The 16210-nt window shown below is 43.0% G+C and overlaps 1 protein-coding gene across 1 annotated transcript in view; it reads right to left on the bottom strand.

Annotated features, from left to right (window-relative positions):
- ANKFN1 (ankyrin repeat and fibronectin type III domain containing 1) overlaps positions 1-16210 on the bottom strand; it is a 138022-nt gene that overhangs the window by 97720 nt on the left and 24092 nt on the right. The window contains exons 3-5 of the mRNA XM_032210279.1: positions 14768-14978; positions 5206-5400; positions 3611-3724 (exon numbers count right to left, since the gene is read on the bottom strand). Of these exons, the coding sequence (XP_032066170.1) occupies positions 3611-3724; positions 5206-5400; positions 14768-14978 (520 nt within the window). The remainder of the gene's footprint in view (positions 1-3610; positions 3725-5205; positions 5401-14767; positions 14979-16210) is intronic.

The raw sequence follows: 16210 nt of genomic DNA, 5'->3' as shown, positions 1-16210 counted from the left end.
CAAACACAGCCAGAAAGGCAGAAATTGTACATCGTGCTATTCCAATGAAATTGTCTTAATGTTTTCTTTTCTTTTTGAAATCCTCTTAGCCAATTCTTCTGCAAGCACTGCCACTCCACCTATTTAACAAGATTAAGCTACAGTTTAGCACACTCCCTTTTTGCCATCCATCTGCCAGGCACAACCTCAGTAAAAATAACCGAAGGGGATGGTGTTTCTGAATTATATGAATGACATGAATACTAAAGCTACAAGACCCAAGGGCGTGTACGCAGGGCACGCACCGTATGTGAACAAGCTGACCTGACTGAAGCCACTTTGACCACTTCATTGTTGCTACACTGGAGCTGAGGGATAGGGAGGGGGGAATTTGAGACAAAGGGGTGTTTGTAGCCAAAACAACATATTTTCTCTTGGGAACCAAGGACATTCTCACACCTGGTCGAAGGAAGGTGGAGTAATGCCACCCAGCTGCCAGCCTGCACTATGATTGGCCCATGTGACTGATGGTTTTGAGAAAGTAGAAAAACTTTTACTTCTAATTAGGTGAAAACCGCGGGAATTGGTTTTCACCAGATATGTGCCAATATGATAATTCCAATAAAAATATTCTTTGAGGAATCTACCTGCCTCAGAGTCTTGCTTGCTATGGATTTATTACTTGGAACCTGACACAAAGCAAATTCTTTGGATTTTTAAATTCATCTGGAAGCTCAACATCAATAGGTCACAAAAGTACGCATAGCATGTGCACACATATGGTAGTGCCAACCGAACCAACCCTATATTGGTAGTCTTTGCATTTTTGCAACCTCAGGAGCATTGCCAAAACTAGGAAAACAGTTGTTTCCATAGACACCTGTATCCCTTTCACCACCTGCATTCCAAATAGTGTTTTCCAAGTGAGCCTTAAGTTGCATTAAAAAAATATATAGAAGCAATGTCTTGCTGTTGGATGCAGCCTTCTCTTTCTGCTGCACTGTTGCCTTCCTCTCAAGATTTCACATGTTACCTCATCCAATTTAAACCAACAGGACCGGTGATTGGATCAGCCCTTGCTGCTGATGAAAATTCATACAGCAAGCATCCCCAATCCCAAGCTTGAAGCAAAACAGCTTATTTTGGTCTGACCTCAAAACAAAGACCTTGGAGCGTATATATTTTGTTTCACGCTTAGAGCACTTCAAAGAGCTATTCTGAGGTTGGGTTACTTCAAAGTCTACTAGTTTTCTGTAAGAAAAATTCCTATGGAAAGCAACAGTTGAGAGATGGATTCCTTCTCTGTCAGACTATTTCTTGAGTGTGTCTTCCCAAGGAAGGTTTGCAATCTGTGTACACTTGCTGTAAATTACAGGTATAGTTTATTCCTAAACTTGAGTAAGAAAGCATAAATAAAACAACAGCTTGAGAAAGATTTGTGACAGCTATGTCCAAGCTAGTGCCTCAAATATTGCCTAGAGATATTCCAGTGTCAGGGTTCCAAATGTAATGCATCCAAAAGTAAATAAGAGTCCAAGGCAAAGTAGTGCTCAAAATTCCAATTTATGAAGAGACCCATTTTGGCACATCTGGGAAAACCCTAATCTGAAAGCTTCTGTGGTTCCCCTCACCTTCTTGAAAGTTCTTGAAAGATATTGCCCCCACACCCACAAGCCAATCACATGGTCCAATCTTCCACTGCCATGTTGGCTCTTCTACCCATCCAGTTCCAGTCAGGTGCAGAGACAAAGGATGACCTTGGCTTTCTAGAAAGAAAGCTACATAATATGCAACTCCCTACAACCCCCCCTCCCATTTTCCCACAAAGAAAATGCATAGCAGAATAACAGAAAGTGTGGAAGGCGTGAGGTCCAAAAGCAAAGGCCTGATATCCAGATTCCATCGTTCTCAATCACTATGGCCAATTGAAATGGAGAGATAATACTGGGGGAGCCATCGAACCAGTGGTGGGATTTGAAATTTGTTACTACTGGTTCTGTGGGCGTGGCGTGGCTTGGTAGACGTGGCATGGTGGATGTGGCAGGGGAAGGATATTGCAAAATCTGCATTCCCACCCCACTCCAGGGGAAGGTCATTGCAAAATCCCCATTTCCTCCCGATCAGCTGGGACTCAGGAGGCAGAGAATAGATGGGGGGGTGGCCAGGCAGATATGGTATTTACCGGTTTTCCGAACTACTCAAAATTTTCACTACCGGTTCTCCAGAACTGGTCAGAACCAGCTGAATACCACCTCTGCATCCAACACATTTAAAAGGCACTAGATTGGGGGAAGTTAATTTGTACATGCAATCACACAATGTAACAAATTCCAGTTTTAGTCCAGGGCTCTCTTGTGGTTACAATTGTACATGGCTCTAGAAACTGAAAACAATCTACATTTCAGTGAAATAGGCTGGTAACCCCAAACACCACCAGGAAGTAGCAATTAAGTAACTATGGGGCTCTTGTGATAATCCTTAGTTACTACTGAAGCAAATATTCCTGCTCTTGCTTATTTATTAATTTATCTCCTGCCTTTGATACAGGAATTCAGAGCAATGTACAGATAAGCAATCCCTCCTCCCGCTTTTCCCCATAATAACACCTTGTGCCTTTCATTAAGGAATAGGCCCCACTTTCAGCTTCTCTCCCCCCCCCCCCATGTTTTCTCATCTGGGATAGTATCAATCGATAGGTGAATTCATGGAAGCCAATCTTTAAGGACTTGTGAAGAATAAAGGGAATTATGGCAGGAGCAAAATGAAGACAAATTGTACTTAGTCAAAACACTATTTTCTCCAAATGATAATGAGGAAGTAAAACATTGTGAGCTGTACATGTCGCTAGAAAGGAGGACTAGCATTCAGTGTTACAAATATTCAGTGGTGAATCCTGAAAAACAACAACTGAGGTGTGACTGTCTGAATTCTGCATTTTCAATATTATATTGAGATGTTCTACCTGGGGTATTTGTGACTGGTAATACATTTAAGTTTTGTTGAGCAACTGAGAGCTATGACCTTTATTTTCCTTTCCTTTCTTCTCCTCCCTTCTCCTCTCCTCCTCTCCTCTCCCCTCCCCTCCTCTCTCTCTCTTCTCCCCTCCTCTCCCCACCTTTCTCCTCTCCTCCTCTCTCTTCCCTTCTCCACTCCCCTCCTCTCTTCTCCCCTCCCTTCCCCTCTTCTGCCCTCCCCTCCCTTCCCCTCTCCCCTCCACTCCTCTTCCCTTTCCTCCCTTCTCATCTCCTCTGCTCTCCCCTCCCCTCCCTTCTCTTCTCCTCTCTTTCCTTTCCTAGGTTTGAGCAGGGAAGGTTCTGTGTCATTTCTAGTTATTCTTAATTATTGTCAAGACCATGTTAGAGTTTAAACATGCTGTCACTGAAGAGACATAAAAAAGAGGGAGGGAGAGATGGAGGAAGGAAGGAAGGGAGGGAGAGAGGAAGGAAGGAAGTTTGAGGCACACATGGTTTTAAGGTGTCAGATTGTCTCATTACTAAAATAAATCAAATATATTGTAGTTCATATCTAATCCAGATTGGGGAACTACTTTCAACTACATCAAAGATATAAAGCCCCTATTTCGTTTAACACACATTCCTGAAAGCTTGTGAAATTGATACAAATCTATTACCTTTGTATTTTGTCACCACTGCTGAATTGATGCTATGAGGCTCTTGGAAAGTGACAGTGAGTGATGTGCTGCTTGTTACCATAAGGCAGATGTTGGTTGGTGCCTCAGGGGCTCCTGTGAACAGAGAGAAAACACTGTACTTCATGCGGAACAAATACTTTTCAAACACTGCCCTGGGTCATTGAAGAAATGAGTCGAAGCCTTGCAACAAGGGTAAGCTTTCTACTGAAGTCACTTGTGTTTGTAATGAAAACAAGGCATGTATGCTAATGGGACTGTTTGACACCATTGGTTTCTCTTGTTTGGGAGAATATAGTGCACGTATTTCTAATGGCATGTACTTATATGTAAGCACAGTACAAGATTTGGAATATCATCATTTAGAATATCACATTTCCTCAGTCGCACAGGCTTTGCCAAGGGGACAGAATAACAAAAGCACCAATGAATATTTATTTGTATTTAGAATTTATTTAGACACCATTTGTACTGTATGTTTAGATATCATTTATTTTATAAATTTTAAAAACAAATATAAGAAGCTTTTTTTAATGCAGGTTTAAGGATGTGTCAGACGGGCTTAGCAGTTAAAACTTCCCTGCACGTAAAACACAGACTGTTAAAAGATTTCATATTTTCTGACATCAGCATTGCAAGTGATGAACATGACTGCACTGGGGATGAAATATATATATTTTACGTCGCAATGCAATATGTCCTTTTATTGTTTCAAACAGGTTCCATAAGAAGGTCTAATAGTTGCCAACCTTCTTGTTGATAAATGTCCATCTCCATGAATAGACAACTGAATAATTATTTTCTAATCCTGCACTTCAGTGGTGGGTTCCTACTGGTTTGGATGGTTTGGCTGAACTGGTAATGGTTTGGCGGCCTGGGTTGCTGGAACCGGCAGCAAACCAGGCCTGCCACGCCTGTGAACTGATTCACCAGTTGGTGCCATCAATGCCGCCATATTGTTTTTCAGTTCTACTCATGTGCAGAAGAATTTTAATTGCACTACAGAACCTATCCCTGATGCATTTGTCTTATTTTAGGAACAGGCAGGTTGCTGTTCTGTCTGTAACCCATTTGTCAAGGAGGTTAGTTGTTCAGCTGTAACACTGAGGAGGAATCCCTGGAAACACAATCTGTTTTATGAATTACTAGCTGATAACCTGGCATTGTCTGGGTATTTACTTATAGTGGGGAAATGTCCAGACCAAATGTAATTTCTAATATTGGATTCACCCTTTTACCATAGGGAGCCCCCCTTGTGGAGTACTGTGAAGCCGTTACCATGGCAACTCTACTGCGCTGTACAGTAGAAGCCATTTTACGGCAGTACAGTAAAGCCATTTAAAGGCAAAACAGGCTGAATCTTAACAGAACACCCTCTCCCCTGAGGGGTGTTAGGGGTGTCTTACCCCCACAGTATTTGTTTCCAGAGAGTACGTCATCTGTGTACCAAGTTTGATTGGAATTGCTCGAGGCGTTCCAGAGTCATGTTGGGACACACACACGCACAACCATTTTTAATATATAGATTTCTGTTCCACCCATTTCACTCATCCAGGCATTTTTGGCTTGGCTCTTACTAGAATGTTCAAAGCTGGACTTCATGCGTTTGTAAAGCCGATATCTCCACTCCCAGGCTTTCAGCTGCTTCTCCTTCTCACAGCTGTCTGCGCCGAGACCCTCACTCATGACTTGTGCAGACAGGTCATTCACCCGTTGCTGAGCTTCTTGGACTAAGTTGCTAAGATGGACAGATCTCCCTTCCACGCTGACAACTGCTAGGAAGAGGAACTGGGTTAAGTTCTGGGACTTTTCAAAGGGAAATGTAGAAGTTAATCAGCTTTGAGGACAGATGAATATAAATGAAATCATATATGAAAGTATATATGGTAGGGGTGTCAAACTCAAGGCCCATGGCCTTACATCTGGCCCATGGCCCCCCCGCTGGAAACAGTGAAGCACTGGCCTGTATTGCCTCTGCCAGCGAAAACGCACCTCGGGAGGACTGTGTGCAGCCCTCCTAGGCTCCATTTTCAGTCATTTTCACTTGCAGAAGGCTGCAGGAGGTCAAAGACAACCCTGATATGACCTTCAATGAAATTGAGTTTGACACCCCTGATACAGGATATGAGAAATAGGAGTACTTTAAAGAGTATTAGCCTGTATACTTGGTGGATAAGCTCAGAGATGGAAACCAGTCTGTTTACAATAACATATAAAGATATCATCTACTGTTCCAGAGAGAACCAAGTGGCTCTCAGTCAATTAAAATATGGGTAGTTCTTGTTTCATGACTACATGCAATGCTAACTGAAATATCATGGGACCGCAACTTGAGATTTTAAGGCCATTCTCCATTGATTCTGCCTGTTAGAAGCTGATGGTAAAGCATATAAATGACAATCCTGAGACCATGGGATGCTGAAACAGTTGTAAACACCTGCCAGTTGTATCGTATCTGAATCTCACTCAAGTGACTTTGAGGAGGTTTACAAGCTGTAAAGTTACTTTTTCAAGACTGTTGTACCTTCAAACAGGTACAGTCATTAAACAGGGCAGTTGTGAAGTAAGGATCACTTGTATATGGATGAAAGTAGGACACATAAGATTGGAGTTTGTGTCTTCTAGATATATGGTTGACCCCTAACACTTTGCAGTGACTAATAGCTGGTTGTCTGCACGGATTCCTTTAGCATCTACAAAAAAGAGCATCTTCTTAGAGATGTGTCCCTGAATCTTCGGCTGCAATTCTTTTTTGGTTCTGGTATCAGTCAGTAATGCTGAAAGATATGGTCTGTAGAAAATTTGAGTAAAGGAATTTTAAGATGATGTTGGGAAAAGTATGTAGATGTAGATAAGATGTAGATAAATTTATTTATAGGCCGCCCTTTTCCCTGAGGGGACTCAGGGCGGCTTACAACGTATAGGGAAGGGAGTACACACAATGACATATAAAAACAGTACGTAATTAAAAATAGAAGCAACATTCATTCATCATTCGGGAGGGGACGGATTATAATCTTTAACCCCAGGCCTGACGGGATAGCCAGTTCTTGAGGGCTGTGCGGAAGGTCTGGAGGGTGGTGAGGGTACGAATCTCCACGGGGAGATCGTTCCAAAGAGTCGGAGCTACTACTGAAAAGGCTCTCCTCCGCGTAGTTGCCAGTCGACACTGACTGGCGGATGGAACTTGGAGGAGGCCTAATCTGTGTGATCTAATAGGTCGCAAGGAGGTAATTGGCAGGAGGCGGTCTCTCAAGTACCCAGATCCACTACCATGGAGGGCTTTATGGGTGGTAAGTAGCACCTTGAAGCGCACCCGGAGATCAACAGGTAGCCAGCGCAGCTCGCGGAGGATAGGTGTTATGTGGGCGAACCGAGGTGCACCCACAATCACTCGCGCGGCCGCATTCTGTACTAGCTGAAGTCGCCGGATGCTCTTCAAGGGCAGCCCCATGTAGAGCACGTTGCAGTATTCCAGCCTAGAGGTCACAAGGGCACGAGTGACTGTTGTGAGAGCCTCCCGGTTCAGGTAGGGTCGCAACTGGCGCACCAGGCGAACCTGGGCAAATGCCCCCCTGGTCACAGCCGACAGATGATGATCAAAGGTCAGCTGTGGGTCCAGAAGGACTCCCAAGTTGCGAACCCTGTCTGAGGGGTATAATATTTGGCCCCCCAGCCTGAGTGATGGAACACTAGCCAAATTATTGGGAGGGAAACACAACAGCCACTCGGTCTTTTCCGGGTTGAGTACAAGCTTGTTAGCCCTCATCCAGTCCCTAATGGCCTCAAGACCCCGGTTCATCACGTCCACCGCTTCATTGAGTTGGCACGGGGCGGACAGATACAACTGGGTATCGTCCGCGTATTGGTGGTATCTTATCCCGTGCCTCCGAATGATCTCGCCCAGCGGTTTCATGTAGATGTTAAATAGTAGGGGGGACAAGACCGACCCCTGCGGCACCCCATATGTTAGGGGCCTAGGGGTCGATCTCTGCCCCCCAATCAACACCGACTGCGACCTGTCCGAGAGGTAGGAGGAGAACCACTGCAAAACAGTGCCTCCCACCCCCACCTCCTGCAGTCGTCGCAGAAGGATACCATGGTCGATGGTATCGAAAGCCGCCGAGAGGTCAAGGAGAACCAAGATGGAGGCATGGCCTCCATCCCTGGCTCTCCAGAGATCATCGGTCAATGCGACCAAAGCAGTTTCTGTGCTGTAACCAGGCCTGAAGCCGGACTGGAATGGGTCAAGGTAACTGGCTTCCTCCAAGGACCGCTGGAGCTGGGAGGCCACCACCTTCTCAACAACCTTCCCAACAAAGGGGAGGTTGGAGACTGGGCGATAATTGTTAAGAACGGCTGGATCCAAAGATGGTTTCTTCAGGAGGGGTCTCACCACCGCCGCTTTAAGTGCGGAGGGGAAGATCCCCTCCCGAAGGGAGGCGGTAACAACCGCCTGGATCCAGCCCCGTGTCACCTCTCCGCTGTTGCCAACCAGCCAGGAGGGACACGGGTCCAGTACACAAGTGGAGGCACTCACAGCTCTCATGGCCTTGTCCACGTCCCCGGGGGCAACATCCTGAAACTCAACCCAGCGATGGTCTGCCAAATTGTCCTCCTGTGCCTCGGCTGGATCTGCAAAGGTGGAGTCCAAATCCGACCGAAACCGAGCAACTTTGTCCGCTAAGAACTGGACATAGTCTTCAGCCCTACCCTGCAAGGGGTCCCCCGAACGGGTTATCCTAAACAGGGCGGCTGGGCGAGACTCAGCGGACGCAACCAAGGTGGCAATATACGATCTTTTTGCTGTCCTAAGTGCCCTGATGTACTCCTTGGTGCAAGTTGTTAAGAGTGCTCGGCTCGATTCTGATTTATCGGACCTCCATAGGTGCTCTAGGCGTCTCCTCTGGCGCTTCCTCTCCCGGAGCTCCTCGGTAAACCAAGGGGGCCTCCGGGATCCGCCACCTCGGAGCGGCCGTAGTGGCGCAATCCGGTCAAGGGACTCCGATGCTGCCGAGTGGCAGGCAGCAACGAGAGTCTCCACCGGACTGTGGGCGAGAGTGTCAGGAATAACCCCAAGCTCCATCTGGAACCTCAAGGGGTCCATAAGTCGCCTGGGGCGGAACCACCTGGTCGGTTCCTCCTCCCTACAGTGGGGGTTTGGTCTCCGGAAGTCAAGCCTCAGTAGGCAGTGGTCTGACCACGACAGGGGTATGATCTCATTACCCCTCAGACCAAGATCACAAGTCCACTGCTCCGAGAGGAATACGAGGTCAAGCATGTGACCCGCTGAGTGGGTTGGGCCCCGAATTACCTGGGTCAAGCCCATGGCTGTCATGGAAGCCATGAACTCCTGCGCCCCGTCAGAGTGTTCACCGAGCGAAGGCAAATTGAAATCCCCCAGCACCATAAGCCTGGGGAACTCAATTGCTAGCTCGGCTACCGACTCGAGGAGCAAGGGGAGGGCTGCTGCAACGCTGTTGGGAGGCAGGTACGTTAACAGCAAACCCACTTGACCCATGAGGTCCAACTTCAGTATGAAAGAACCATTAAGAATGGACTTGAAGTAATGATTGTACAGGAGCAAGTGTGAGAAGGAAACTCAGAATAACTGTGCCTGGTTTGGTTTTTTTTTTTTTTTTTAGCCTAGATGGGACAGAGAGAAATTTGGACAGACTTTCAAGATTTGTTTCATGATTTGGCCTCCTTTGAAGAGTTGATAATTTGTTATGTTAATATGTTGTTGTGATCTATAGAAAATTGCAACATTGTTGCTACACCCCTAAACAGATTACTTGCAACTCGGTGGACTTGGCTGCTTTTAACATTGAACCAAAAAAAGCAACCACATGATCATTTTAGCACAAGCCATATCTATTTTACTTTGAAAGCACCTTTATGAAGATAATCCTTTTCCTAATGTTCTTTGTTCAAATTACTGATTTACAGAGACTACTGTAATGCATCTGACCTGAATATCATCTCCCTAAAGATGTATTAGATTCAGAATTTTAACTTTTCTACATTTTGCATTGTCATATACAGTATATATTGCTTCGTAAAATTGTAACTCTGAAGTTTCACTGGTTATTTTTCAGACTACACTGATGTCAGTTTTGATGTTAAATTGGCAACAATATTTTAATTTAGTATAAAATTATTTTTAATGAATTGTAGGGATTTTTCATCTTCCTCATTTTGCTGTATAAAAGTTTTGACAAAGTAGTGATATGTCGTGATCAGCCCCTTTGTTTATGTTAATATAAATGTATCTGTATTTTATGATTGAGTCTATGTTACCAATCAACACAAAACAATGTTTTATTTAGTTCTGGCTTGAAACCTAGCACTGTGTTTATAAACCAGTATTTTTGACTTACTATGTTGTGCAAATCCACCAAATGCTGGTTATTGAGTGATTAAGCAAACTTTTAAGCAGATATATTCAGAATCACTTGGTAGTTATTTAAGCTATAACTGCACCACACTGTCACCAACAATTTATAGTAATTGCAAATACCCTTTCATTTCTTAGAGAAATGTATCTTTAAATACTCTGACTTCTTCTTAAACATTTAACTGTATAATAATAGGGTTTACAGAATAAGTTAAGCCATGGTCTATTTTAACTGTAGGTTGTTGAATAAACCAATGAATGACATTACAATGACATTACATGTGAACTCACAAAACATAGTACATTAACTATACAGGTACAGCCATTAATTTAGTGGCTGTTTGAAGTTACAACAGCACCAAAAAAGTGACTTTTGAGCAATTTTCATTGTGGCACCATCCCCATGGTCATATGATCAAAATTCGGGTGCTTGGCAACTGGCATGTACTTATGACAGTTGCAGTGTCCTGGGGTTGTGTGATCATCGTTTGTAACTTTCTAAGCCAGTTTCAGACAAGCAAAGTCAATGGGAGAAGCCAGAGTCACTTAAGGACTGCAGTGCTTCACTTAAGAACTGCAGTGATTCAGTTAACCATTGTGGTAAAAAGACGTAAAGTGAGGCACAACTCACTTTGCAACTGCCATGCTTACCAACAGAAATTTTGGGTTCAATTGTGATTGCCTACACTGGCTGAAAATCAAATCAAATCAAGTCAAGTCAAGTCAGGTCAAATCGTCACATAATGGATTAACTCACTGCATCTAGTTCAGAGTTCCCCAACTTTTCTGACTTTGTGGACCAGTGTGTGTACTGTATGTGGAGGGAAAAGGGGATAGTTCTGGCTAGTGTATGACAAGCATGTGCATGCAGCTTCATTTTCATGAGTGCACCTGCCTCTCATGCAAATGGAGCACGCATGCGTGCACACACATGTTGCTCACACAAGTGAGGATGCTCTTGTAAGCGCACTTGCCAGCCTTTTCTGCAGCTCGGTTGCAATCCCCTCATGGCCCATTAGTGAGCCATGGCCCACAGGTTGGGGACCCTTAGTTGATACTAATTTGAAGAGCTTATGCAGGGCTGTAGGCATCCCATCTTAGCTATCCGCTTTGGAAGAAGGACTCCACTTGCAGCCGTGATCCATTTATAAAATTCTCCTCTTCAGATTTCCAATGGATGGGGATAGCAAATGCAAATGGTGATCAGGACAGTGCATTATTTAGCCATGGAAATGAAATGGCTTAGGTGCCTAGCCTGCGTTCCCAGGCATGTTTGCATTAAAGGCAGGAAATGAATACTCATTTATGATTGCCCCTCCGTGCCATCAGTCTGCATTTATTTACAGACGGTCAATGAAAAATCAGCTTAGAACACTCAAGGCTGTGTTTTCCTGCAGATTTGTCATGCCTAATGAAAGTTACTTTAGCCGTCAATCCCGTGCTTTAATTCCTGTCACCCCTGATTCTTTTTTTTCTCCTCCAGTCACGAACCATGACAGAAAAATAAACAAATAAATATTAAATGACACAATTATTTTCACTGAACAGCTACAGTAATGAAGGAGAGGGCGAGGGGAAAAAATAACCCTGGAAAGTTAAAGGAGGCCAGTTTAAATGATAATATAAGTGTTGTAGACATGACACAGCCTTAAAAGTTCACTAATTCTACAGACTTGGTGAAAACAGAGAGGGGGCTAGAATATACAGGCATAGCTCAGTAGGGAAAAAAAATGCCAGGAAATTGTAGCCTCAAGATACAATTTCCTGGAGCATGGAGACTGGCAGATCCATACTAAATGTTATTAATTTAACTAACTTTAAATTAACAGCGGAGTTTGCTAAATTCAAGCTCCTGAGGACCCAGTTTCATTATGCGACTTGCCGAGGCGCAAGCGGTTCGGCAGTTCGAATCCCTAGTATAGGTCTCCTGCGTGAGCAGGGGGTTGTACTAGATGACCTCCAAGGTCCGTCCCAACTCTGTTACTGTTAAATCCATAGTATTCTTAGTGACACGTTTCCTAATGGTGAGCACAATGAACCACCGGAAGAGCTTGCCTTCAGAAGTTGTGGATGCTCCATCACTGGAGGATTTCAAAAATGAGGCTGGGCCACCATTTATATGAAATAGTACAGGGTATTCTGCTTGAGCAGGGGATTGGATTAGGAGACCTCCAAGGCCCCATTCCACTCTATAGTTCTATGTTCTACATATGAGGTCAGAATTTGAATCATGGTTTAAACGACGGTTGACTGACTATACAAATCACTCACAGACAAGGGGTAGAAAATGGAGTGGGACAGGTCCCTGAATGGAGACAGTGGGCAGTGTCATCAAACAGGTGAGGTGCTCCTCAGGTATTTTTGAGACAAGGGTCAACCAAGAGCAGTCTCTGCAGCACCAAAGGCAAGTTCAAAGGATGCCCATCTGGTTCTTATTTTCCAGCCAGAACTCAGGTATCTTCTCTAGGGTCCTGTGAGCCACAAACTTTCTCTTGGCTCTAGGTTATCTGTTTATTTACAATTGTCATTGCTTGGGTTTTTTTGGGGGGGGGGCTTGTTGCTATTGAAAATGAATGCATTCCATGGGCGGTTGAACTTACTGGGGACTGTTTTCTGTTCTAGAGGCCAATGAATTCCCATCTCAGATTAGTCTGATGGTGGGGAATCAATGGGGCACTCCTTCTGATATTACTGAACTCCAGACAGCTCTGAGCCAGGGGGCCCAAATTGAAAACAAGGTGGAGAGCTTTAGTTTGATCACATTTAGAGGACCCCAGATTCCCTGTCTCTGAATTGGTGGAAGAGAGGGTGTTGTAAAAAATTGATAAATAAATAAAATAAAACAACACTTTTATTTGTATAAAAGTATACAAATACTTCTGAGATATACAAACACACACACAGAATATATATATACACACACACACATCCACACCCATACCTACATCTACCATATACTGTTTGTTTATACACATACACGCCCATATAAACACGTACCCATACACAGAGACATATATGGTAGGTAGGTAGGTAGGTAGAGATTCATATACAGATAGCCCACAATTTACAACCATTTCTTTAGGGACTATTCCAAGTTACAACATCACTGAAAAACATGACTAAAAAGTGACACAACTGTTGCAGCCTCTCCATGGTCATGTGATCAGAATTTGGACACTTGGCAACTGTTGTGTATCTCAAGATCATGTGATCACCATTTGTGACCTTCCCAGCTGACTTCCAACAAGCAAAGTCAATGGGGGAATCCAGATTCGCTTAACAACCACATGATTAAAATGAGGCACATCTGACTTAATAACTGCCTCACTTAATTAGTGTATCTCATCCAAGCTAAATTCTGTGGGAAAGGATTTTTGCCTAACTTTTGAATTCTTATGTATTAACCTTTTTAATGCAGTATTTCAAAACCCATCTTTGCAATGTTTCTATATCTCTATGATTTATTCATCATTTAGTACAACAGTGAAACTTACGTGAAACTTAATATAAGAGCTTGTGTATCCATGAAAATTTTGCCAGCAACGCATTTTGGTATAATCGTATGCCACATGAAAGTCTGGCATACTACTATTCCAAAATGCTGATTTACAACTGTTTTTTTTTTACTGCAGTTGTGGGTTAAAATAACTTAGTTCATTAAATCCATACATGAAGATACTTTGTCTGGAGAGGCGTGACAAAAAAGAGTAGTGGAATTAAAAATGTACAGGTTAAGCATTTTAAATAGCTGAAATATGTAGGGAAATGCTGCTTTACAGCATCTCACAGCACCACTTCCTTCAAATCATTAATCCCAGATTCAAATTTTGATTTGAATGAATATTCTTAAGATGTCCAGAGGGACAAAAAAAAGAGTATTAAACTTGATATCCAAATGAAATCAAAACTTTCCAGGCATATCCATGGGGGTCTTTGTTTACTAGTCACATTGGAATGAATGAATGAATGATTTCAATGTTTGTTATTGCCTTGTTCCATTCTGGCCTCCTGTTAGCCAAATAGCTGGCTGCAACGACAACAGCAAGATCTGTATGCTTTCTTCTTACAGAACTGGGGAAAAGGTATTTTATGACTAGCACTGTATTCCATTCATATCTGTTAAAAAAAAACAAAACCTCCACTGGCCAGCTCTATAAATTGTATCAGGCTACAGTTGCTTTTACCTCTGGTTTACTGTGATTTACACACCACTATGGCATGTATGCATTATGCTTAATTATTATACATCTTGTGAAGTTATACAAGCTTTTAGATTCGAAAGCAAAAAGCATGTTAGAATACAATGATGTGGCATACAAATAGTCCTTGACTTATAGCCATTCTTTTAGCAACTATTTAAAGTTACAATAGTTATACACTTAGTTCATTTTTTTTTAAAAAAAAGTCAATTATAGAATCATGATTGAAAATGGTTCCAAAATACAGAATTAAAGAGAAGAATCTTGACCCCATCAAAATAGAATGAATGGGATGGGCACATAGAAATCCTGGGGAAGTACATTTAATAATAATCGTTTGGGTTGAACACCTTAGCCTTTAACTATGAAATATCTACCAGTTCTCCGTGATCCAGATAGGAATATTACTCTTATTTTTGCTGATTGATCGCATCCAGGCAAACATAAAGTGGCTTTAAAGAACTGTGTGCCAGTTCCCGTTTTATTTGATTGACTTTTTAATATGGTACAGCTTTGTTTGTACAGTAATTCTGCAATACTTACAGTGTGGGCTCTCCTTTGCACCAACTTTCATGAGGATCTTGGCAATGGGTACATTATTCGTCAGGATAGCGATGTCCAGAGCTGTTAATCCCTCACTGTTAGGTGTGTTGAGATCCAGCTCCTCTGGTGTATACTGGTAGAGGAGAACCTGGACAGCATCCAGGTCCTGTTGCTCCACAGCCTCGAACATGGCTTCGCAGCACTGGAAATTCTGTCGGTGAAATAACTGGATGTGCCTTATGGATTTTTACATCAATTTTGTAAAAAAAATGTTACACTAAAAACATTGCACAAAACCTGATTATGCACATTTCAGTAACTATTGTAGAAAGTTAGCACCCACCCCCTTCCTAGAAGAATGAAATATTTTGGGAAATATTAAAAAGGCAGAATATTATATTTCTCTAAAGGAGAAATAGAGAAACATGCTCTTGAAGACAGGAAGCAGCCTCCAAGACTTTCTTAATAGCTCCAGCAGATGCTGAGGCCAGCTTTTAGAAATTCAGATTTGGTAATCCATTCAAGACAGGATATTTCAAAACAAAGGCAGAATGGTAGGATTAGAAGCAGCCATCACCCAAGATCCAAAGTCATTAAGCCACAATAGGAATTATTGCATCACCATCAGAACAGTCCAAATTTCAACCAAACATAGCTCAGACAAACATCTAAGAATTGCACTTTGCCTATAGAGCCAGCTATGACCCCTACATAACCCCTACATGCCCCATGAGACAACAGCCAATAGAATACATGTTCTTACACAGGAACAGGAAGCTCAAGTGCAAAGCCCAATAGAAGGTATAAAACCCTCTCACTCTCAACTCCACATGGTCAGCTGCCCAGAACCCATGTGCTTCTTCTTCATCAATTAATCTTTCCAATCAGCCTCCAGCCTCCATTTTATTTCCAGTGCCTTTCTCCCGGCTTGGAACTGAACCAGATGGATATTTCTTCCCACAGTAGAAAATTAGCATTTTGTGTAGATTGATCTTGAAATGTGTCAAAACTTGATGCTCCTTTTCTGATGGATTTGGGAGGGGGGAGAATATAAAAGTGAATCCAGCCTTATCCATGGGCAATATTGAGATAATTATTGTCTCAGGCCTTGTTCACAACTCTGTTCTGAAACTTGAGATTGATTGAAATGGACACCTGCCACTCTCTCTCTCACTCACTTATTTTCCCTCCAATTTTCTAAAGCCACAGTAAGTGCCAATTACAGTAGAACCATAGTTTATTTCAGAGAATGGATCTGACAGTGCTATATGTTTGGTCAATTGCATCTCAACTGTGAGAGGGTGAAATTTATAAGGTTCCCATAATGCCTAGAACAGCATTCGTTGGAAGTGAACACGAGAGGACCACCGACATGGAATTCAGCCCATTTCTCTGAGGGCTCTTCAGAGCTTGCCCTGAATACATCCATTCAAAGTGCTTCCA

The sequence above is a fragment of the Thamnophis elegans genome, chromosome 2, assembly GCF_009769535.1.
Source record: "Thamnophis elegans isolate rThaEle1 chromosome 2, rThaEle1.pri, whole genome shotgun sequence".
Classification (NCBI taxonomy): Eukaryota; Metazoa; Chordata; class Lepidosauria; order Squamata; family Colubridae; genus Thamnophis; species Thamnophis elegans.
The sequence above is the reverse complement of the archived record's forward strand: the minus strand, read 5'-3'. Positions and strand labels throughout refer to the sequence as shown.